Source organism: Asterias rubens, chromosome 10 (assembly GCF_902459465.1).
Source record: "Asterias rubens chromosome 10, eAstRub1.3, whole genome shotgun sequence".
Lineage (NCBI taxonomy): Eukaryota > Metazoa > Echinodermata > Asteroidea > Forcipulatida > Asteriidae > Asterias > Asterias rubens.
The window spans coordinates 20,171,171-20,195,611 of NC_047071.1; the positions used below are offsets into that span (position 1 = coordinate 20,171,171).

The 24,441-nt window shown below is 37.0% G+C and overlaps 1 protein-coding gene and 1 long non-coding RNA gene across 2 annotated transcripts; one reads left to right on the forward strand and one right to left on the reverse strand.

The window, feature by feature from the left end:
* Positions 1-5: 5 nt before the first annotated feature.
* Positions 6-23,022, forward strand: LOC117295468. Its single transcript, XR_004519686.1, has 6 exons — positions 6-1,042; positions 1,562-1,632; positions 17,128-17,206; positions 18,725-18,782; positions 22,162-22,259; positions 22,892-23,022. It is a non-coding gene; the product is annotated as an uncharacterized LOC117295468 (long non-coding RNA).
* Positions 7,449-24,140, reverse strand: LOC117295467 (glutamate receptor 2-like). The gene is made up of 10 exons (XM_033778136.1): positions 23,018-24,140; positions 16,669-16,860; positions 16,262-16,510; positions 15,221-15,393; positions 14,215-14,268; positions 13,557-13,847; positions 13,015-13,134; positions 12,589-12,732; positions 11,089-11,292; positions 7,449-10,557 (listed from the first exon to the last, which is right to left on the reverse strand). The coding sequence occupies exons 1-10, from the start codon at positions 23,097-23,099 to the stop codon at positions 9,340-9,342; spliced, it is 2,727 nt and encodes a 908-aa protein (XP_033634027.1). The 5' UTR covers positions 23,100-24,140; the 3' UTR covers positions 7,449-9,339.
* Positions 24,141-24,441: the final 301 nt, after the last annotated feature.

Sequence of the window (24,441 nt, forward strand, 5' to 3'; positions counted from 1 at the left end):
GGTTATGATTAATCTATGATGTCGATAATTTCTTCTTTTTCGTTTGGAAACCAGACCCGAATCGGAGAGGAGGCGGTACTTATCACGCACCACCGATTTATGAAAGAAGTTGACCCCTTTCAGTAAAGGAACAATATGGGATGTGAAGCGACGCGGTAAGCAATAAACAGCCTGTTTTCGACTTTTCAACATCTCTCATACCTCAGCCAAGGATTGTCACCGCTTTGAATTATTATACGACACATTACATTGTGCGCATGATCATATTAGTATGTATTTTTTTTTTCATGTTAATTGAAATGCAAAACTGCAAGATTTGAACTTATCAACCACGCCCCCTACTACGTGACTAAATGGATGCCGGCCAAAAGAAGCCTGGTTAATTTTATGAATAGATGTGGATGTTTCGTACAAGCTGTGAATCTGGTTCATCTATACTGGTCAATCTCTTGTAACATTCAAACACTACCTATCAGCAAACACACCTGAATGACTTGTGGGATTTCCCCTCTCCAAACAGAACTGAAAAAAACCTAAGTCATTTGCAGTGCGTCTATGATTCAAATATATTTTGAACCGACTCTTCTCACGGCAAGGCAGTGAAAATTTGGTTTTGAAACAACAAACATTCGTTTGTTTTCGTTTATGTGGTTGCCATCTTTGTTTCAACCGCCTTTTTCGACGCTAAACCTGGGTTAGCCTCAGCGCAAATAGCAACAGCTGGCTCGGAACATAAAATTTCCGCAACCCAGCTAAGGTGTGAGGAGGTCGTGCATGCCTTATGACACAAGGGAGACCCTTAGTGTCTCTCCCGACGCCCAACGGCAGGAAAACAGAGCCTTACTCGGTGCAAGCTAGCTCTACCTCGGTGTAGCTAGCCCACCTCATCAGCCAAGCTGCTGAAAGATGTACCACACCGGAGGACAAGTAGACAGATACGAACCCAGGTTCAGCAACCCGCCGAGTTGAGAAGCCGCCACAGCAGGAAATTCTGAAGAGTCAGAAAGTCAACTCCACTGCGGTTGAAGGAACCAGGACTAAGGTAATCGCATTATTAACAGTTTGTGAATCTTCCGTAAACGTTGTCTGTTTTCAAACTCTACTCGTTTCATTTAGATAAGACACAAATCTCGTTCATTTTATTTATCAGTACAACCATACCCATCTACAGAGTGATGAACATGACTATTATCGCCATTTTCTCGCTGTCAAAGGATGATTTAGTAACTTTGACCAATATCATAAAGGTCATTGAATACCATTAAACAAGTATAGTAAGGTTGACCCAAATTATTCCGCTGACCTGCAGTTTACTGTTTGGATACCATCCGTATGATTATTGAACCTGCTCTATATTTATGAGGTTATGTCAACAAAATAACGCCAAATAAAACCACAATTTGCCTTCAAAACGTCTACCTTAGAAATTGTGTTTTCAAGCTTCATCGTATTGATGAAAGGCAAAGTATCTATGATTACAAAGACCAAGCCTTGTGTTGAACACTAAATGACAAAAACGACAAGAAATAGACAATTATTGCCCCTCTCATTAATATTACAGAGCTATGCAGCCGACTACGAACCACGAAATGCTAATCAGATCAACTAATTCGCCATCTTGGATTTCCAAAGGTAGGCCATGCCACAATTATTTGTTTTCTCCCTGTACTACAGTAGGTCTACTATGAATTTGTTTCTGATTTGTTAATATCAGAAATTGTCAAGTTTTCAATTAAAACAACATCGATAGTGCACGGAACCGCTCCTCTTATCGGGGGAATAAAATATCAAATTTTTTCCTTTTGTGCATATTTTTGTCCACTAGATTTGAAAAGGAAAAGTACTTTGAATCTTTTCGATTTTTGAAAGTATAAGGAATGTTTATTAATTGAAGAAGACAAATTGAGAAATGTGTTAATTGTTATTCCATTGTTCAAAATGTGGAGGCGTCACCTTGCCGATTGTTAGGCAATGATCTGGGCAATGTTCGCAAACGCGTTTAAAAATAATAAATTGTCAAATTTTAGTTCTGGAAAAAAGTATGTTAATCGGTGAAACAAACGAGTCTTGTAAAACCAAACCAGACAAAACAAAAAAGTTAACACAATTATAAGCAACTATAATGAGAATGGTTTTTTTTCGGATATTTGTTGCAACCACCAGGTATAATGGATTTACTGCGCCGAATAAACGAATCGGGGTAAATAAACCGAATATAAACAGTAATAATGTAGTTCAATACTTTGCGTGTAATATTAACATATTCGTATACATATAGCTTCAATCTAATAATTATAACAAAGTGTCTAGCATTGCGAGGGGTGAACAGGCAGACTTCAACCAACCCATGGAACTGTAATATTTCGATTTAAGTGGAATGCCTCAGCGATTTGGTTTCTCAATATCGAATATTCGGAACCAATAATTACATGGAGGGTTTGGTTTCTTTTTACCCCCTAACCAAGCCTCGTAAAGACAACAGTGTCCTGACTCAACATATACCACAAACATTCTTAGAGAAACCCCAAGAAATGTAACTTAAGAAGGGTTTGGTATTATGATATAAGAAGGCGTCGTGTAGGGTTGACAGGATAATTCTTATCTCACAAAGGGGTAAAAATGCTACCCAGCAGGAAAAGATTAATTTCAATTTAAAGGGAATTCAGAAATAACAACAAAATGGTTCTATGAGAGCACGAGTTCTGTCTGGAACTCATCGACTTAAATTGGCAGTGTGTGGTGCTCTATGAAAAATGATGAAGTATCTGACTCGTTATGTTTCATAAACAACATGATTTGATTTGATTTGAAATGGTTTATTTTGAATTGCTGTCAAGTTACAAATTTAAAACTTAACATTCGGAAAGGGATTAAAACCTAATCACATTATCATTAAACGGGGTCAAGTTGAGTTTGAAATAAATGGAGGGATTGTGCAGAAGGTATCAAATTAAAGCCCACCAATTCTCGGGGGGGGGAGGAGGAGGGGGTACTATTATCCTCTCAGTCTCACATAAGTATGACGTCCTTCGGAAAACCAAGAGGTGTCTTAAGACACATTGTGAGTAAATTTATCGCACTCTTACCTATGACTAAATTTGCAAGATTTCACATTTCAGTCAAATGACTTTGAAAAATGATCCAACTGGATCAGCTGATGCTGTCGTCCAGTTGGTTTAATTTTTACCTCTGTGTCTCATTCTTAAATAAAACAAGTCAAGGCTAGACATACATCAGACTGACCCTCAAATTAAATATTGAAGATCAGAATTCAGAACTCATGGGGTGCACGTTAACAATCACAGTAATGCCAAAGTTACGTACGAAATGAACAAACTCAAACCACCAACCGAGGTGACCCCAAAGTGAACTTTAGCAAATTCAGATATCGTGCCATATTAAATCATGCCGAAGCTGCATAAATAGGTTTTTTTTATAACCGTGGACCCCAGGCAGTGTTAAAAGACATTCTGTATTTCTATGCCCTAAACCAGCCCCAGAAATTGAAAACAAATTCTCCTTTTATTGTCTAAGTTTTTACCCCAACCAAGGTTTGTCAGACAAAAGAAAAACAACTCTGAATATAGTGGACCCAGAAAGACATGTTATTCATACCCAAGATGTGGGTTGCTGAAACTTATGAAACCCTAGCCTGTTTTTATTGGGGTTGGGACAAGCTTGACAAAGGGGCAGCTGCTGTGGGCCTAATTCCAACATGATTTTTTTTTCATCGTGTAAAAGCAAATTTGAACAAAACACCTCGGAGAAAAGTTTAGCCATTAAATTTTTTCATTTTTTTCACAAAGAAAGGGCGGTTAGTGTTAACGTTACTGCCGAAAATATTGATATAAGAGGCCTAAATCCACATGAACATTACACTTGCAGAAGCACATGGGGCGTTCATGGTTTGGTCTCCGGTATGAAATCATAAATCAGTCAAAGCTCAATTACTGAGTAGTGATGTTTTCACACCAACTATTCGCGACTGACCTGTTGTCGCACCTCGATTTCAGGGGACCTGAATTGGTTTAGTAAAGACGTTCCTCTCGAACCTTAATCGAATAATTACATAACACTCAAGAGTATGATATAAAGGCAAGATGGCTTTTGACTGTGGTTGTTAATGGGTTAATATTGTTCAATGTTCTGAACATTTTGTTCATCATCACGTGTCCTTCGGCATACATTGTATTCTAGCGAGGAGAAGGGATCGTAGAATCATTTCATTTTGAAAACATTGAACATACTTGTTGTATGCCTACTATATTAAGTAGGATTTGAAACTTTGCAGAGTGGAATTACGATATAGAAAGGTTTGCGGTAACACCATGTAATGACTATCTCTAATGAGTTGGGGTCGGTTCTGAAAAGAACCGTTGGTTTCAACTCGACGTTTCGATCAGTATGCTTTGATCGCCTTCTTCCTTTCTATAGCCTACTATATTGCTTTTCAAGGACAAACTGCGATTGCCTTTGAGCATACCTTTCTCATGAATGATATAATCTGACTGTTGGTAAAATTAACTGATTGTAATTAAAATGCACAAATAACCCCGATATCTACCCTACAAATAGCTGTTCCCTCACCAGCGATATTGGCGTCCCTTTCAAGCACGTTTTGTAAAGAGCCTATTCGTCTTACTTCAAAGTTAAGGCTTGAAAAAGTCCCACGTTTCATAGGTCGATCATAATCTTAGTTTTTTACTTTCGAAGGGAAACGTTTGATCCTAAAATGCGAGGAATTGGAAAAAATGCAAAGGCGAAGTAAACACCTTGCTATTACAATTGCCGGGAGTCGTAAATCTCTACACCCAATAATAAATGACTTTGCCTCTCAAGGGACAATCAAACCTCAGGTGAAATGCCCCCATTTCTGGCTTTGTGTGGATTTATTTACGACAATGCACATTCACACCGTCCAAGTACAATCCACCCCCCCCCCCCAATAAAAGAAAAACATGCGGTTTAGTCAACTATTCGATTTTATGTTGATAAACACCTCTGCGTAGAAAATATTTTGGACTCAAAACCCAGTTGTGACCTCCGACGTCCGAACACTCATTCAATCTCGAATAAAGGCGGCCAGAAAAATTAAACGAAACGGTTTTTCTTCCCGCATGAACTGATAATAGTCAGAGCAATTATGGACGGTGAATGCTGGTAGTCAGCCATTATTCTCGGACAGACATGGCGCCGTTTTATTATCCATTTGTTGCCTGTTATTTAGCTACTGGCAGATATTAACTGAAAACCGCTATTATTTGTGTTTAGTTATGCCTGGTTCGTATATACATGATGCGAATTAAGGGAACACGTTGCCTTGGATCGGTCGAGTTGGTCTTTGAAAAGCGTTTTGTGACCGTTTGTTATAAAATGCATATGGTTAGAAAGATGATGTAAAAGTAGAATACAATGATCTACACAAATATGCCTCGAAATTGCGTGGTTTTCTTATTACCTCGTCCAATAACACGGTCGGCCATGTGTGGGAGTCAAAATGTTGACTCCCATAAATGGCCGACCGTGATAGTTCGCGACGTAAAAAGAAAACCGTGCAATTTTGAGTGATACTTGTGTGGATCATTATATTCTACTTTTAAAACATCTTTCTAACCATATATATTTCATAACAAACGGTTTCAAACGCTTTTTAGTGACCAACTCGTCCGATCCAAGGCAACGTGTTCCTTTAAAGAGAGAACTCTATTAGTAGTTTACATTTCACAAAGAGTGAGAGGGGATACACAAAGAATCAAATGGTGGATATGTAGACCTTATCCTAATTGGATATACGTCGAGGTCAGACATTTTGCCCAACTGATCTTCATGTTATCGTTAAACCCATGGTTCGACAAATTCATGAATAGTTTGCAAATGGGTATTTTTTTTTTCTTTCAAGGACAATTTTAACAAATAAGTTTGATTAGGGCCTACATACAAAATGCTATGGGTTTTTCTATTTTAAGATTTCTGTAAGAATGGAACATTAAAAGATGATTTTGTTTCATGATATAGCCTAGTCTTGGTTCGATTTTCCCCTTGTTTTCATACGCGCGAGACTTCAACAGTCTGTAGCTAGCTTGATTAAACGCGTGTACATTTTGTAACTTTCATGTGCCATGTAGTATTTGTAGGAGAAGGTGACAGCCCTTTTTCCAAAATTTGTTGTTCTCACCAAACGCATCAAGCTGCAAACGCATCAAGCTGCAAACGCACCAAGTATGAAAAAAAAACCGAAAAAAAAACCCAACGATGAGCATCTCATGCTCGCTGTGCGAAAAGCTCAAAATAATTTCTCGAAATCTACGTGATTTCTAGAATAATCCTCATTTCATTATAACCGGCCCTCCTCGTGCATCTGCGAAACGTTTGCAACCCCATGGGGATACAACATTGACGGCTTGAAACACCTGCATTAGGACCCAATGGACAGGGTGCCTTAACTCCTCCGTCGGAATAAAAATATGTTTGGAATAAAAACCCTCCATCAGGAAATTTACGACGGTCAAATATTAAGTGGGGTCTGCCTTCTGGAAGGAAATAAGCCAAGATACGATAATATTTTATAAAAGCAGGAAGGTAAGATGAGATGCTGATGTGGGACCAGGATTGCAGGCAGTGGCCGATACTGCACTACTGGGAATTCAACTTTTATTATCCTTCATAAACCCCCATAAATGTCCTGTCAAGATAAATGGGTGGAAACAAAGCAATATATTTATCTCGATATTGACCTTGGGGTTTATGGAAAGGAAAGTATTCAAGTTCAGTTTTCGTTAACAGGGATGAGAGTATTTGCGGACAATTTAGTCTGAAACTGGCATCCAGTTCTTAGGAAGAATGTTGAAATGACGGATTGTTGCGCTTATAGTGGGTATAATGTTGAAATGGTGGCATTTCTACAGTTTAGTAACCCATGTAATTTAATAGATTTAAAGGAACTTTTGTGAACAGTGTACCAGCCAGACTAAAAACGGTTGAATTAAGATAACTTCCTCCATCTGTTATACAAATTTGTTTTTCTTCATATAAACAAAAAAACTTGGCCTGAGGTTGAACCCCTAAGACGAATCAACATTTACGAAAACTTGTCAGTAAACTCCCTCCATATCTGACACTCTGGATTGTTGTTTGTCCTTTTTCAAATCCCTTCAAATATGCAATACTGAATTTCATTATAGGGTTTTGTATAATGATTTTGCATTTATCATTCAACAGTCATGGCAACTGTGACTGAAATATTAACGCTTCATGTACTTCATTGTTTTCAAAATTATACTTGTAGTCACCGAGCAACGAATCGCTGGATTTGTCCACATAGCATCTCAACTTCAATTTGCGACGCGAAAAACTTGACCTGTGATTTGAAGTTGATAATTTAAATGTGTTAAATTAATGAATCTGCAATGGTTGGTGAAGCTCAAGAACCGAAACGAAAGTTACAAACATTTACAAAATATCGGAGTTAGTTTATTTTCCTTCCACCAGAGAAAATGTCTTGAAATGTTTTCAGTAATTCTACAAAGTATTGAAATGTAAAACTAAGACCGATTTATTGATACAGAAATATGAAAAAAAATATGTTAAGGCTGACAAATGACCTTAAATTAATAAGCAAGAGGGATAAATACTCATAAATGACAGAATGCCACTTCAAAATATTCCACTTATATTTACAACTTTTTGTAGAGTCAAACATTTACATGTAGGCCTGCTAGCTTTATATAGTACTATACCCTGTATCCAGTCTTAATGTTCATGGGCAACAAAGATTAATCTTTAGTACAAAAACTCTGGTAAAAAGTCTTAGGGCGTTCACGGATATAAAATAATCTTATAAACTGTTGTAAGCAAAGCTAAATATACACCTAAAAGCAACTTAAACAATCATTTAACAATTTTACATTTTAACATATGCATTAATTGAAAATCAATAACTGCATTTAACATTCGTTTCTTCTTTTGTTCAAATCTTTCCTGGAATGTCAACCCTCAAAATAGTGTTGTCAAAAACTCAACTTTGTACACAAATTGAGATCACGAAATAACAATGTTAGAGAAGAAAACTAGAAAAGAAAAAGACAACACGATTTTGAGCGTTAAGTTGAACTTGATTATTTACACAATACCTTGCTAAAGTCAACTTGTAGTTTAAAGAAAAAAACTGTTTTGCTCTCAGTAATTGACACGGAGACACAATGTGCTACTCAGTCCTACTCCAAATGGAAATGCCAGTACATGTATAAGGGAATCGAAGCCCCCCCCCCCCAAGAAAAAAAGTGATTCAGCCCTCTGAAATTGTTTATTATCACAAAAAACACGAAAACAAGTAATCAAGACTACACTATATACAAGTAAATTAAACCAAACGTTCAATTAACTGAAACAAGATAATATTACATCAATTAAAAACACTACTTTTGTTCTGCGAATGACGAATTAAAACTCATTATATAAGAATATTAAAATTCATCATTCTAAAAAGGGTTCACTCAAATGAGTATACAACGTCGTGCTGTTAACATGGTAAAATGATGCACCTACAACCCAATATCAAACGATCATTACATAAAACATTCTAAATAGACCCTCACTGCAACAAGATCGCTGGGACTGGCCAAACTATCTCTTTATAACAAAACGTTGTTTAAGAGGACAGCAAAGAACAGAAACACAGAGCAGAAGTAAGAATCGGGTCTTCAGAATCTACTCTTTATAAGCGGAACATCTTCAAGACGCGCTGTTTATAAACGGACTGTAGTTATCGATCTTATTTTCCAAAACGAAGGTGTTCTTACTTCGAGCTTGAATTTTCAACCACTAGCCCGATACATGTATGTTGCTCTTAAAGATCAATGAAACGTTTACTTCCAAAGAGGGCATGTAAAAGGTTTACAACATTTTCAAGAGGTACAAAGGCAGTCCCAAATTAAAAGTTTGGAGATCAATGAAACGTTTACTTCCAAAGAGGGCATGTAAAAGGTTTACAACATTTTCGAGAGGCACAAAGGCAGTCCCAAATTAAAAGTTTGAAGATCAATGAAAAGTTTACTTCCAAAGAGGGCATGTAAAAGGGTTACAACATTTTCAAGAGGTACAAAGGAAGTCCCAAATTAAAAGTTTGAAGATCAATGAAACGTTTACTTCCAAAGAGGGCATGTAAAAGGTTTACAACATTTTCGAGAGGCACAAAGGCAGTCCCAAATTAAAAGTTTGAAGATCAATGAAAAGTTTACTTCCAAAGAGGGCATGTAAAAGGTTTACAACATTTTCAAGAGGTACAAAGGCAGTCCCAAATTTAAAGTTTGCACTGCAGCCCAAGAACTTGTTGACCCTGACCTAAATCCACATCTTTTCATTACCTCCGGCTCCACCTGCCTGCCCCATTCCACCACCACCTCCCATTTTATCGTTTGATCTAAGGTTTTGCAACTCTTGTCTGTCGCGAGGAGCGCCTGGGCTTGAAGGTCCGTACCCAAGTTGGAAAGCTAGGACTTCAAGAACGAATACTATAACAGCGAAACCCATTCCAAGCATGAGAATGAAGTAAACACCCTTGAGGTCAACGGCTGTCAAGGAGAAGAGACCCTGTACCTCCCAGATGGTGGCATTACCTTGGCAAGAGCCTTCCTTGTTTATCTCAACCCAAAGTGGATTGTTGCTGTTGTTTTTCCAGATTTCGTCGATGATTCCCTTCTCTTGCAGACGTCTCACGGCATAGGTCAGCTGGTCACGTAGTGGTGATCCTGACTGTACAGCCAGGCCATACTCGACCAGAGCAAAGTGACCACCAGTAATGTAGAGGTCACATGGCCATCTATCAGCCTCTTTCTTAAGCACCTCCTTGTCGTGGATTAAAGCATAACGCCCATTAGATAGACGGACCCTCTGGACAGCTTCCTCTGCACGAACCTCTATCGTGGTTTCATCACCATACATAGAATTAGCTGCATGGATGTACTCCCAGAATCGACGGTAGTCTTCAACGTCAGAGTACTTGAAGAAGTCATAGGCAGGGCTATCCTTAATAAACCCAACATCGACAGCAGTTTCATCCAGAAGACCTCCTACATCACGGACGATACCAATACTTTTAGAAGCTGTAAGGAATGGTGTTAAATTCAAGAGGAATAGAAACACCATAACGATGCAGAAGAAGAACCAAAAAGCTGCCACAATTCGACCTGACCATGATCGGGGTGATGCATCGTAACTCTGCATGAACAGGGTCGTTACAGAGAACCAAAATGAATTCCAAACATTGAAGCTTTGGCTTTGTTCCTGTGATGCTTCACCTCGCTCCGATGCCTTCTTCCATTCCTCCTTGTTGAATGCCCCGATGAAAGTCAGTACTACGGTAACAACAATCAGAGCAAAGAAATTGATTAACCAAACATCCCATCGGAATGGAAAGACAGGTGCGAAGGGGTACTCCCAGATCCAACTAGGATGTTTGACCAAGACACCGAGCTCACTCTTAATGAAAGGTACGGTGAAGTCAACATACTCATCACGTAGGGGCGTAACGGCCATGGGGGCAGCAGCGATATCAGCATACTGTAAAGAAACACATTAAGAACTTAATGAATGATCCGGCCGGAAGACAACTACTCAAAGTCCCTTGCTGCTCGATTATAAAGCCAGACTGGTGCACTTTTAATAAGAGTCTAAAATTCACTATATTTAAGCATAGAGAACGGAAGTGGCTACGAAAACACGGTAGGCCCTATGACATATGAGAAGCAGTGAGAAATAACGGGAACCGAAAACACAACAAGCACACACGGATACAATATTTTGCATAACAAAGTATGAAAAGAAAGGCAACCCAAAATAAACATCAAAATGGCAATAAACATCATTCTTCATTTTTAAAAAAACAAACAATTCGAATGTTGAACGGTTTCGAATCTCTGTAAAGCAATTCACAATTTTTACAGCATTATTCGAAAAGGATTAGAAAAATATTGTATTGTCTTGAAAGAAGACAAGAATTAGAAAGTGTGAGTTAGTTTAAGCAACATTTGCAAGATGACAGCAAATAAAGAGAAATTGACTTACACAAACAAAAAGTAAAATAATACATACCCCATTGACTAGTCTTCCCATCAAGCCGCTCCAGCTATGGGAGTCGATATCGTATCTACCGTAGTCTCCATCGGAAACCAGCTCCAGTTCGTAGGAGAAATCGTGGCCAAGTTCTTCTTCCATGAGCTTCTTAAGATGTTTCAAGAACTCTGGGATGAAACCTTGGATACCGACGCGACTGTCATCCAAAAGATAAGGAGGCTCCTGTATTGGGGGAAAGAGGGGTTAAGCAAGTTAGGGTTTTAATCTTAACATTGTTGTATCTTGTGGTTGGTATCAGTTTCAAATTAGTTATCAATCTCACCTGTCAGGTCGACACAAAACAATTACAGTATAAAAATATAAATATAACACAACAGGCAAGAGATATAAAAATGTAAAACAACAGATTAAAGATTACGGGATTACGGTAAACATTCCAAAGATCAGACAACAGCACAGGAAGAATTACGAAGAGGTAAACTAAAATACAATCTATTTGTTAATGTTGGCAATGAACCCCCTTGTGAACCTATACTAAAACAACCGCCTACTTTATCGAATGTGTTTCTCATACAGGAGTCGTAATGTGATTTATACTGAATAATAACGAATCTAAACAACAAACGATTTTATTTTAACAATATGAACTTCATTCAGGCTTGATAGCTTGAAAATAGAACAATAATGATAAGTACAGCTCACGAAAACTCATGTTTGATTTTATAAGTTAAACATTGCAAACTTTGCAATACAATTTCGGGATTAGTTTCAAGAATTTTAAGAATTGGTTAAGGTGCTTTCGTCGGTGGTTCTTTTACTTCTATACTAATCCTTATAATTACACAACCGACAGTGCACAGATTTATTTTGAGAAGCTGTTTTTATGTCGAAGTCGAGCGAAATTCCACCAGATTTAGTCATATGAAAACGCACAATGGAAATATTGTCACGGTTGGTCAATACAAGAGGATTGAATGTGAAGTCTAAAGCTTTGCATTTGAACGGGCTAGATCGCTCATCCATTCATGGCACTGCCAGTCAGCAGCCCCCACAAACAGGTCAAGGGTTATTATTTACTTTAGGGTTTATTAAGGTATGTCTGTCTCCACTCAACTGCAAATGGGTGCTAGTTCAAACAAACAACCCAACATCAAGTATAGACTTAAAACTGACCTTATTGATGTTGTTTGCATCAATTTAGACAATAGTGCGGCAATGTAATATCATGACGAAACGCAAGCTCTAACTCTCTAAGGTCATAAACATGATTTTTATCAAGGTTTTAGAGCTTACTTATACTACACATTGGTTAAAGTGCAAACAACAACACTGTAAGGTTCTCAAAATTATACTGAAATACCATGGATCCTTTCTCTTTGTTCTCTCTTTTCAATATTGTTTCCATACTTATCATTCACACCATGCAAAGCTTCAAACATCACTTATGAATCAATTAGAATAAAGGACATGCTTCTACAAACTCAGAACCCTACTATTCAGATCGAATCCTCGACTAACCTCCAATGATACGATTCTTATGGTATCCACAGCAGCATTCCTAAATGGGTTCATGGATAGACGGGTTGGGCTGTGCCATTTACCGGGGTTTCTTAGCTCCCAGTTACGAATACTTTGAGTCCATTTTCCCATTGGGTGGATTTCCTTTAAAATAGAAAGGAGGAAGAATACAGTTACCAGCCAAAACCCATGTTAGAATGAAAGAACTGTTTCTTGGGATATAAGTCAATATTAGATCAAATTGGGCTATTAAGCTGTAGGCCGACATTCATTAGGACAACCATTTTTTATAAATAATTATTATTATTGGTTTATTAAAAGTTCAATCGAAGCCCAAGAGCTGATTGAGTTCATTGAAATATTTACATTAAAAAGAATGTGTTTACAGAAAAATAATTCTGAAACGTGGATCTGTACACTGCCTACCTCAACAGAATTGTGAACATACACAGTTTCTCCTTTTCCCATGTAGATATCGATTGTGTAATTTGTTCGGTCGCCATTACTGTCGAAAGACACTGTGCCGCTAAGACCTTCAAATGTCACCTGCAAAGGAAAAACAAAAAAATGATGTAAGACCGACCTGTGAAATGCTAGACACTGGATACAAAACGCCTCAGGTCAAATCAACATTTATTTCCATATTTTATAAGAAGGGAAAAGTCAAAACATTTAGAACAACAATTCAACTTAAGGAAAATAATCAAGAACTGGTTGAGAAAAGTAATTAATGCAAACAAAAATATGAATAATGCAATACATATAATACAATGTGGTGATGGTTACGGAGCAAACTAATATGGGGGACATTTACAGAAGCCGAAAAGACTTAATTTGAAATGTCAATCTTACCAATACAAAGCGAAACAAATAACATCAAAAACAAAAACAACAACCAAACAGTTGCAGTATGGATAAACAAACAAGCTGGCATAAAAGAATGAAAGATAAATCCGAAATAAACTCACACTCTTAAGATCTTCCTCGAGTGGGCTGACAACATAATTGTCACTTGACTGGCAAAGAATTGGAGTCCGTGGATATCTGTTGTTTCTTAACTTGTACTTCGTTAGGGCATGTTTGAATAGAACCACAGCATCATAAGAAAGTCTCAACCGAAATGGCCACTCCTCAATTGGCTCTGCTTTCTGGGTTGAAAGGTCAGACGCTACATTGTTCACAGTCTGCATCTGGAGGCGTGTTATGTAAGCCCCACCCCTTTTAATCTTCGCAACATCGTCCCAAGTCAGTGGCATGTTCTGTCATGAGATAGAATTTAAAGTTGTTGTTAGTAAAATCATCAATGTTAGGATTCTTATCAAATATGACATGTTTCTTGAAGTTAATTCCAACGTAAAGTAAAGTATATGTCTTTATTATCCCTGGCAGTCCTTGTGCAAGAACGCAAGTATTGCGACATGACCAGACTGGGGATTCGAACCCACATTCTGTAAACGATAGAACTTGATTCCATCACCCTAGGCCGGTCATCAACGACACCCTACACACATCACAAAATGTATCACAGTCCACGTATCTGCATCTAGCCCTCTTTACACAATGCATGTACAGTATACTATAAAAAAAATCTCCTGTAAAATGTTAAAGGTCCATCAATATACCCACCACATTGCCAAGCATCCAATGGTAAGAATCCTTCATCATGTCCTTGTCCATAGCCTGAAGGGATAAAAAGGAAAGAACAGAAGAAAAAAACTTTAAAAAAGCTTTAGACAAACACAATGCAATTATGTATTTACTATTAAAATACATATACAAAAATACATATCAAAAAGGCATATCAAAAATACACAAAATGTCTTATTATTATTATTATTATTATTAAAAAATATATAAAAAATACATATCAAAAATACATTTCAAAAATGCATATCAAAAATACATGTCAAATTTACATAGAATCTAATTATGACACACCACTCTATATTAATCATAAAAAAGTGTCAGAGACTATTACATAATAACAAACATAGAGAGGAGACAGTTTTAATAAATTGAGGGAGTTGACATCTACTATCGTACATTTTTAGCTGATAATAAATGAAAAATGAAAGGTAATGACGTCAGAAAACTTCACAGAATAAGGTTTATATAAACATGTTAAAGGCAGTGGACACTATTGGTAATTACTCAAAATAATTATTGGCATATAAACGTACTTGGTAAAGAGTAATGGGGAGAGGTGATAGTATAAAACATTGTGAGAAACGGCTCCCTCTGAAGTGACGTAGTTTTGGAGGAAGAAGCAATTTTCCACGAATTTGATTTCGAGACCTCAAGTTCGAAATCAAGCATCTGAAAGCACACAACTTCGTGTGACAAGGGTGTTTTTTCTTTCATAGTTATCTCGCAACTCCGACGACCGACCGCGCTCAAATGTTCACAGGTTTGTTATTTTATGCATATGTTGAGATACACCAAGTGAGAAGACTAGTCTTTGACAATAACCAATAGTGTCCACTGGCTTTAACGGAATGTTTCACAACTTCCTATTGTCTGACCATTCAGAATCATCCACGAGGCCAGTACTATACCATGATTAATACTGGTAAATAGCATGACAATTATGGAATAAACAACATTTTGAAAGAAAGTAAGACAAGGTACCAACCAATCTGACAACTTCCATTGCATTCTCTTGGTATTCGCAGTAAAGTAGAAGATTCTTAACTGCGGATGTCTTCAGTGTTTGAGTCAATGCATCATGGTCCAACACGCTCAATAACTTGACATTCCAGCCGTAGGTTTCAGCAAAGTCCATCATCTTTTCAGCCATATCGAGTCCTACAAATTGGAACAATTTTAAAGTGATTTGGTTTTAATCGAAATTTAGACAAATTTAATGATTTTGTTGCAGTGGAAATAAAGTAACCCTTGAACTTTATTAAACTTGAAAGCCTTATACTTAAGAAGTCTGAACCACGAAACAATTAAAATAATACCATTTTGGGGAGAAACAAGAGGATGAAGATATGATTAAATGCGACATAAATTCAAATCATCTTTGCCTAGACATTTTACAACAGCATTTAAGCAAATAGCGATATGTTAAATGAGTATCAATCATTGTTAAAACAACTGGTTACCTCAAGTGTAAACACTTTGCTTGTTTTGTCTAGTGCCAGTTTTCTCCTTTAAATCAAACTCTATGCCCGAACCAGATAGTTTCATGACTATACAAACGTGCAATTGTTAGTTATCAATCCACAAGTTTTCTTTGGATCACGCTTTGTCTTGATCATATGAGGACATTAGTGTGTGTTTGTTTTCCCCTGTAATTATAGTAAGTGCTATAGTAGATAGCACAGGTGTTAAACATGTTATTGTCATATGAATCTTTCTGATGTATTGATGATCACAGTTTAAGGGTCAAATGAAGTTGCATTTCACACTCAACAAATCAATCTATTTATACCATTTATTGTTCACATCTGAAAAGGAAGAGATAATGGCATTTTAAACACCAGTTTTTAGTTGACCACAGTACAAGTTTAGGAAGTGGTTTTCACTAGCCCATAGCAACAACTACATGAAGGATGTGCTATTGTTACGGGTGAGATTGGAGGGTTTCATTAAATTAAGGAGGCAACTGGATTAATGACTTAGGTTAATCTGATATTCTAAGAAACATTGGGTATTTACAGACACTTACCAGAGTCTTGATCGTACAGAACAATGAAGTCATACCACTTGGTATAATTGATAAGCCCAACCAGCAAATCAGAAATATCATCGGTAGTGGGCAGCAATTTGATGGCTTTAGAGCCTTGAGCCTGATCTAATGCAATGGTTGGACTGACTGCATCACTGACCATCCCTCCAACGGATCGGCAATTCACGCATAGATCATTAGGAATCATAAGGCCATTGATACGAGCGGAAGCCACAGATGGACATACATCTAAAAAAAGGAAGGACAAAATGATGTCAGCTCAAAATGTGAAGAAGAAAAATGCCCAAAAGAAACAAGCAAATAATAATAAATCACACAAAGAAACAAGGAGAAAATGCCTTTGTGCCTTTTCAAAAACGGCGCATAAAGGCTTAGAGCACACTTACCTAGTTTGAGAGCCTGGTATGGGTTAGTGCTGAACTGTTTCACGTAAGGTGGAGTTTGTGATATACGGGATTGGAAATGCGTAACTCTCAATTGATCTCCATTTCGGTCTTCTGTATTCACGTATCGAACGGCATCATCAACAATCTTCTTGTATTCATCGTCAATGTGTGATACACTGCCGTAAAAAGATTCTGCACAAAAACATCAAAGCAAAAGTCAAACTTTAAAATATGAGGTCTTTTGGTGTAGAATGACTTCTTTCACAGAATATTTTTCACAACAGGTGCTTTGCAATAGGAGCACATCATACTGATAAATAATTAAAAGTATTAACAAATTAATAACGAATAATGGAAATATAGATTCTTTAATCAATGTGAAGGAGGGATTTAAAATGATAATACAAACATTTCAGAATACCTTCCATTTTCTAATTTCCTATTTATGTATATTTTCAGGTATTAATGGCTGATGTCGGGACAGTTATAGGGACAGTTATAGTGACGTCATGATGACGACACGTGCAGCGGTTTGATGGTATGTATTGCCGTTTAAAGAGTTGAAAAAAATGTTTTTGTTGTTTATTGTTTCAAATGATGAGGCATTGCATGGTGATGTATCAATATATTATTGTGTTCTGTCTTTCTTTATTTTCATTTTTGCTTTAAAATTGAACTCATTTCATAATAATTACTACCTTCAACATTCTAATGATTTATTGCCAACTTGAAACACATAACGAAATATAATGACTCAAATAACAAGAATGTATGGACCAGAACGATTTTTTTTTGGCGATACATGTATATAGCAATGGGTCCACACTACCAGCATACCCGTTCATTTAGTAACTATTAGAGTGTCATGCCATCATTCCGCTTAGGTGACTTCTATTTAAATTAGATTCAAATTTATTATGACGTCGGAAAAAAAAACACTGATTGTGATTGATTCTTTTTCCGAAAACCATGATTCTTGATCATGCGAAATTCAGACGCCATTTTTTGAAACATTGTGAGCATTTACTCAGAGAAAACCTTCGGTATTTGTATGTCTCACTCATTACGATCAATCAATGTTTCTGTCGTAAACTTTACAGAAATTATAACAAATATTCAAATGAGCCACTGGGAAACAATCCACACAAAAACAACAACTAATGGGCAAACGGATCTATAAAGTCACGACAAAGCAATTTCCCATTGAGAATCCTTATTGGTTTATGAAACAGCGCCCTCTGTCTAGCACTGGGGTGTTGCCATTCCCGCGTTTTTTGACTGCAATTTCGATTAAAATACAAGTTGAAATCAACTGACAAAGAAAATTGTACGTGTAAATGTAAATTACTCTTAAATACAAGCGAAAGTGGAACTCTTCGTGTTTTTAAACAAAAAGTTTGGGTATGGACCTTAGTTTGTCACGAAGTAAATAGATATGACTGTTGGTAACCTTTTGTGCTTCACTAGCAGTCACCAAGGCCCACTCCAAATTGTAATAAAAAAATGGCGCCCAAATAGAAACGACCGTTTCAGAAAACGGCAACCAGTTGCCTGCACATACCATTGGAAGGCCAGCCATCTTTTGCGCGTAACAAGTCAACCGAGACAGGCCGGTTTCAGTTGCCTTTCAATAACAATGTTGTTGTAACGCTTTATTATGCAAAGTAGACTAGTATGCAAATGAGATGCACTGTTGAGCCACACCCCAACCAGTGACTGGCCTTGCAGAGCATGGCGTGTTGATGACGGGGGTTGTGTGTGTGTCACAATAGGGAAGAGTTATTGTGAATAATTATTTAGAATAAAATAGAATATAGAATACAATTAGAGATTATTCATATGACTATTAATCAGGAAAGGTGTCCGCAAACTGATGGTTTATATCAGACGTTAATAGAAGCTGACATTAATATGTATTTCAGAACTGTATTAAAAAAAGAAAATACAAGCTTTCAGTTTTCTGCCACTAACTGTTGTGGCAGACATGTTTTGTAGTCCCAGGTTTATTCCTTATTTATGTTAAATTTAACACGATGGTTTTAATTGCTCTCCACAGTGAAAACAGCTGGGCTAATGGAGTGAAAATAACCGACAAACTCGAAAGGAGTTCGAAGGTACAATATTTTAAATAATCAATTACTTTAAAGATGAACAAACCAGAACAATTTATACAACTAAAAGGTTAATAACAATCTACATACGATTTCCATGTCAAATAAACAATCATAAACCATTCAAACGGCTACTCTGTCACCACAAACACAATTTTGTTGACGAAAATTACGAGTCATTCACTAGGGCCTGTATCTCACATATAAATGTACTTCTGTGAAATGTTGGGCCTACTTACTCCCCGGCCAAAAAGAATTTAATGAATAAAGGAAATAAATAAATAAATAAATAAATAAATAAAAAAATAAATAAATAAAAAAAATAAAAAAATAAATAAATAAATAAAAAAATCAAAAATAAAATAAAAAAATAAATAAATAAATAAATAAATAAATAAATAAATAAATAAATAAATAAATAAATAAATAAATAAATAAAATAAATAACCAATTAAATGGGGAAACTCTAAACCCATCTTTATTTCAAGAAGACATAAAAGCTCCATGAAAAGTTATCACATATATTTACAGTTACTTTTTAGAATTCCCAATAACAAAGTTTTGTTGTAGAAACAATTAAACCCAAGGACGTTCTGCAAACCATAAATTTAAGGAATCTTATTTACGGTCAATGGTAGTTACAAACGTCAGATTGACCCAAGTGCATAAATTACATGTACTTCTTGACCCAGTCGTGGTCAGCAGGTGTCATCCACGTCAAGATGTCCCAGGACCAAAACAAAAACATATGATAATTGTACCCAGGAATGTTGCCATACCAACGGCCAGATTGTTCGTAATCCAGCCCAGGCCTACCACAGCGGTCCAATTACTGCGATATGTAGAATGTTTTGGCTTTGGTTTAACTTCCTCCATGAAAGCAACTGCCGACCTGTAACTGACCTAAGTACCTGTACCTCAAAGCATAGATACTGAACAGTGTTTTGGCTTACCAACTGACGAAAATATCTTGCAAGTTTTATGGTTTTTATACGCGGAAACAGTTATTGATGCTATTACTTGTGAAAATTTGAAATAATGCACAGGTTTTCACACGAACATAACAAAATAAAGTTTCGTTTTCGTTTAGTAATTTAGATTGACACGGCCAGGAACAAGTTTACACTTGTGACCTGTAAAAATCCTGACCAAACTATGATAAAATGAGCGTATGAGGACTTTTGGATAAAGGAGGAGGGAGAATTTCCCGAGAAATTGTACACAGATAACAGCACAAGTTCCACTTTCTTGAAGCGCGTAAAAACTATTTTTGTTTTCTATATTTTCGCATTCCATGTCAATTTCCCCCCTTCTTAATTTGCCTGAATTTGGGAATGCAGTTGCCCACTTGTTCCCTATGTTGTACGAGTAAATGATGAACAAATTAGAAGCGTTCTAAAAAGTTTCCATTCTGATTCAACACGTTTGAATATTTGCTTGCTGACTTCCTCCTAACAATAATAAAATCTCTTAAAAAAATGCTCTCGACACAATGGATCACATAGTTCCCATGCGCTGGACCACTCTGGACATGTTTCCAGTCAGAAGGACATCGTGGTAAGATTTAGGGCATTCTTTGAGGGTGATTTGGATTATGACGCAGGACAACTGAAATTCTTTTCCCTCGTAAACTGTCGACTCTCTATTCACAATTCGAAAATTCATTGTAGATGACTAATAATTCCGATCATTCAGAACACAATAAACGGTTGTTAAACTGTGTTGGGATTTCGCATATTAATATAGGGGTGTGCATTTCCCCCCTCACACAGGGGTAAATAACCAGCGGTCTCATGCTACTCAAGTTATGTTGATTGTTCGAGAAAAGTGACTACGTGCAAACAAAAATGTTCGGATTCTGTTTAAATCTTGACGGCAACTGTCAACTTTATCGACATAATTCACGAGGAGACAAACATTTCAAGGAAAATGTTAGATTTGCTGACAAAGATTTTACTTATTGTTTTTTTAAACACTGACAGCAACTTTTAACCATGGAAGGAGTCATCCATGGTTAAACGGACATAATTCACAAAACCCATACAGTTCAAGGAAAGTTGTAAAGTGTAGTTCAATGACTACCCCCCCCCCACCCCCATCATAACGTTTTCACAGAAAAACAGCAGATTTAACAAATACATCCAAACACAGATTATTTCTCAACCATACCGTATTTTTTAAACGTCAAGAGTATGAACTTCATTTACACAATAGTGTTCTTTCCAAAGAAATTGTTTGATTAAGTTCAAGAAAAACTACAAAAAGAACCTTTTAACCACTCTTGTACATGAAACTAGCAAGGAAATCGAAGGAAATCGGTGTACTTTATGAACAGTGCAAGTAACAAGTGGGATGATGCACATGATGAACAATTTAGTATATATCAAGTTTTCAAACCTTATGAGATAAACTGCTGCTTTTTTTGTAAAGAGAAGCAACAGGTCTCACGAAAGAAACAAAAATTGTCACGGACATGCCTTTTTTGTAAAATACAATCTTACGGTAAAATGGTCCCTGTGTATGGACCGCTTTGAAGGCATTTGTTGTCTATAAAAGCCCTTTCTACCCCAAAAGCTTTGGGTGGTACATTAAGCACGATCACTGAATGACAAAAGATTTGTTATGTTTCCCCCTTCCATTTTGTACAGAAAAAAAACCACTCGCCGTGTGAAAAAGGCGACCTGACAAAGTAAAAGGAATTCTTTACAAAGCAATCCTTTGGTTTGGTTAGGAGTATACATTCAGAGGGTTCAATGGCAGGAACTTGTTACTCTATAAGCCAAACAATATTTCAGAAATAAAACGCCATGGTTCACACAGGAGAAGCTGGGCCAGATTTAACTTCATGATTACAAATAATACATTGCAGCACTTCGCCGAATAAAGTTATCTTTGTCCTTTTCGACCAAATATTTTTCAAAGTAAATAATTGTTTTGAATACATTGCATATACAATGAATAAACTCATTTTCTGTACCGGTAAACCACCACGGCATTTTTATCACGCATACCATGGTCTTGGGGAAATGTTCTGAAATTATTTGTATGTTTTGAGAAGAATTATAGTATCTTAATTATGTTTAATGTGACTTTGCAAAACCACTCTATGGTCAACCATGGAGAAGGGAACATTCCTCCTTGGTTTGGTTTACACAAAACCAAAATGTTTGGACTTTGGCAAGATTGATAATAATATGCCAGGCATCCCTCTGGCCAAGCATGGAGGAAATAAGAACACAGTGATAGGCAATCGGACAACATCATGAAATTGGGGTTTTATTGATGTAATTATAGTATTCATTGGGGCAAGAGCTTCCATTGAATGATATTAACAACAAACATCACACTGATTAACATTATCATCTGATTGATTTTATTCTAGATGCTCTGTAGTAACATTCTCCTCTGTGTCCGAGCTCAAATTCATCACACTATGATCGTAGGTGGTTTGGTGCTCATCATGGATCAAACACAGGACAGGTTGGTTGTGAAGGCTACGATGTATTCAAATACAATGTATTGTATGTGTGTACATGTAGACAGGAATACATGTTTGTGTATAAATGTAGACATAGGATAAAATTAATGCAAAATGGCAACTACAACTTGTTCACTCTACTTCAAAAGATTCAATAAATAAAATGTTACGGAATCATGCATGAACAGTGTTAGCCAGTTCATTTAAAATAATGGTTATGGATCAGAGCCTTGTTGGTGGTCCTCCCCGGTGGTATAAACATGGAGGTAGAAATACCTCCATGTGGTATGGACGGTAGTAAAATATGCCCCCTGCTGAACACCTGGTGGGTTTAGACAGATCATGCTGTTTTATGTTCTCAGTGAAAACTGGCATTCCAGCAGTTTATAGAGCCGTGTTAATACAGCCCCTTAGTGGAATTCATCAAAGAAACTCACACTCATGAACTCGTCGTTTCCAAGAGCTACACTGAAGACACCAACCGGCGCAGCGGCCATTTTGAATTCTGATTTTGACCGTATTCATGCAGTCGGTCTGATCTTAATGTAGTGTTAAATTCAGAATAATGTATCTATATTTGTTTTTAATCATCCGACAATCGTAAGTAATAGTTCTGAATTAATTTATATTGCAGGAAAGGGACAAGAATGACCTTTGCAATTAAGTCGTGCCTCTGGCACCAGGCCCTGTAGAATTGCAAAACGACTTCTCAAATCGGCAGGACACCAAACACAGGGTTATTTGTTTCTTTACAACTTACCGAAAGTGAAATCCTCTGCTGAGATGGTAGCAATAAGTAACATCAACGCCTGCAGGAGCAGGGGTATCTTCCTCCAACCCATGTTCCAATTCTCTAAGATTCTCTATCAAGACGTCTTGCTTGATGATGGCGCTGAAACAGCTTCAAGAAGTTTTCAATCTCCGAATTCAGTCGTGCGGTTCAACGGGAGAAATTACAGCCCTTTTCTCCTTTTCGAAACACAATACACGGCTTTGCTAACCATTCGCTCACCGTGTACACACATTCCTTATTAAGAATGCAAGAATTACGTATTGATGTTTTTTGAATGAACGCGTCATCCTGTCACTCAACAAAACCACGCCCATTTCTCGAAGACATCATTTTGCTGAAAGGGGTACAAATAAACAAGTATTGTGAGGGGATGTGTAAAATGTCCAGGGAGGGGTCATTATGTCTTATAGTAGATCTTTGTCGTTATGTGTAGTTTATATTATTGTCTTATGGTTTCATCCTCAAGGGAAAGTAAATGATAAATCTATTTGGATGTCATGGTCATAGGCAACAAAATAATGCACGTTTTTCCATAATTATTTTGTGCAATGGAGTGTTGTAGAGCATTTCAATCAAAATGGTTTCGTTTCGTTCCGAAACAGTCTTCAAATACTTGAAATTATTCTCACAAAACAAACCCTCAAAAACATGACTTGTACAGTATTTCCAGCCTAAAGCAGTTATTTGAATTCCTTCTAGATATTTTCAATCACTAACCTGTATTAATGTTTTGACAAACTGACGTTTTGAAAAGTTGAGAAATAAAATACTGAGAAGTAATGTTGGTGTTGTGAAATTTGTTTTCTCCCTTTATCGCGAGTCCAAACACACCGGTAGTTCAGCGGGATTTCCTCCACGGGTTCACCAGAAGCTCCAAGGGAGCAACTCTTCTTTGACCCGTGCGCTGTGAATTTATCCCGTTTCCAAGAAACATTTCTTAAATCTTTTCAGAATCTAATCGGAATCGGTATGCCTCAATTAAACATAGTTTTTTATTATGCGAAGTAAAAAAGAAAGGGGGATGATCTCTCTAAATTCGGGGATTTATATTTACGTTTCCATACACATGGCAAAAATTGTAAACAATATTGTTCAATGTATGTGGTGAGGTTGTCAAGCTGGATTTAGGAAATGTATCTGCGTGGGGGGGGGGGGGTCTCCTTCTGCCCATCTCCCCCATTTAGGTTACTGTAGTGTACCGAGTGTAGGAACAAACAGTTAGACAGTAAAGAAAATAGTTTCAAGGTAAATCGCGACAACTTTATAAAGAAAAACCAAACTAGATTGTTATGAGCAACTGAGTAAATATTGTGTTTTGATGACTTCACAATGAGTGCTCATGAAACTGTCAAAATGACTAATGACGAATTCAGAAAACAAGTTTGGTGGTT

Coding starts and splice junctions, on each gene's coding strand:
- LOC117295467 (XM_033778136.1), bottom strand. CDS start 23,099: ATGGGTTGGAGGAAGATACCCCTGCTCCTGCAGGCGTTGATGTTACTT. Junction 16,511..16,668: donor ATACCAGGCTCTCAAACTAG/GTAAGTGTGCTC, acceptor TCCTTTTTTTAG/ATGTATGTCCATCTGTGGCT. Junction 10,558..11,088: donor TGGGAAGACTAGTCAATGGG/GTATGTATTATT, acceptor GTTTCTTTACAG/TATGCTGATATCGCTGCTGC.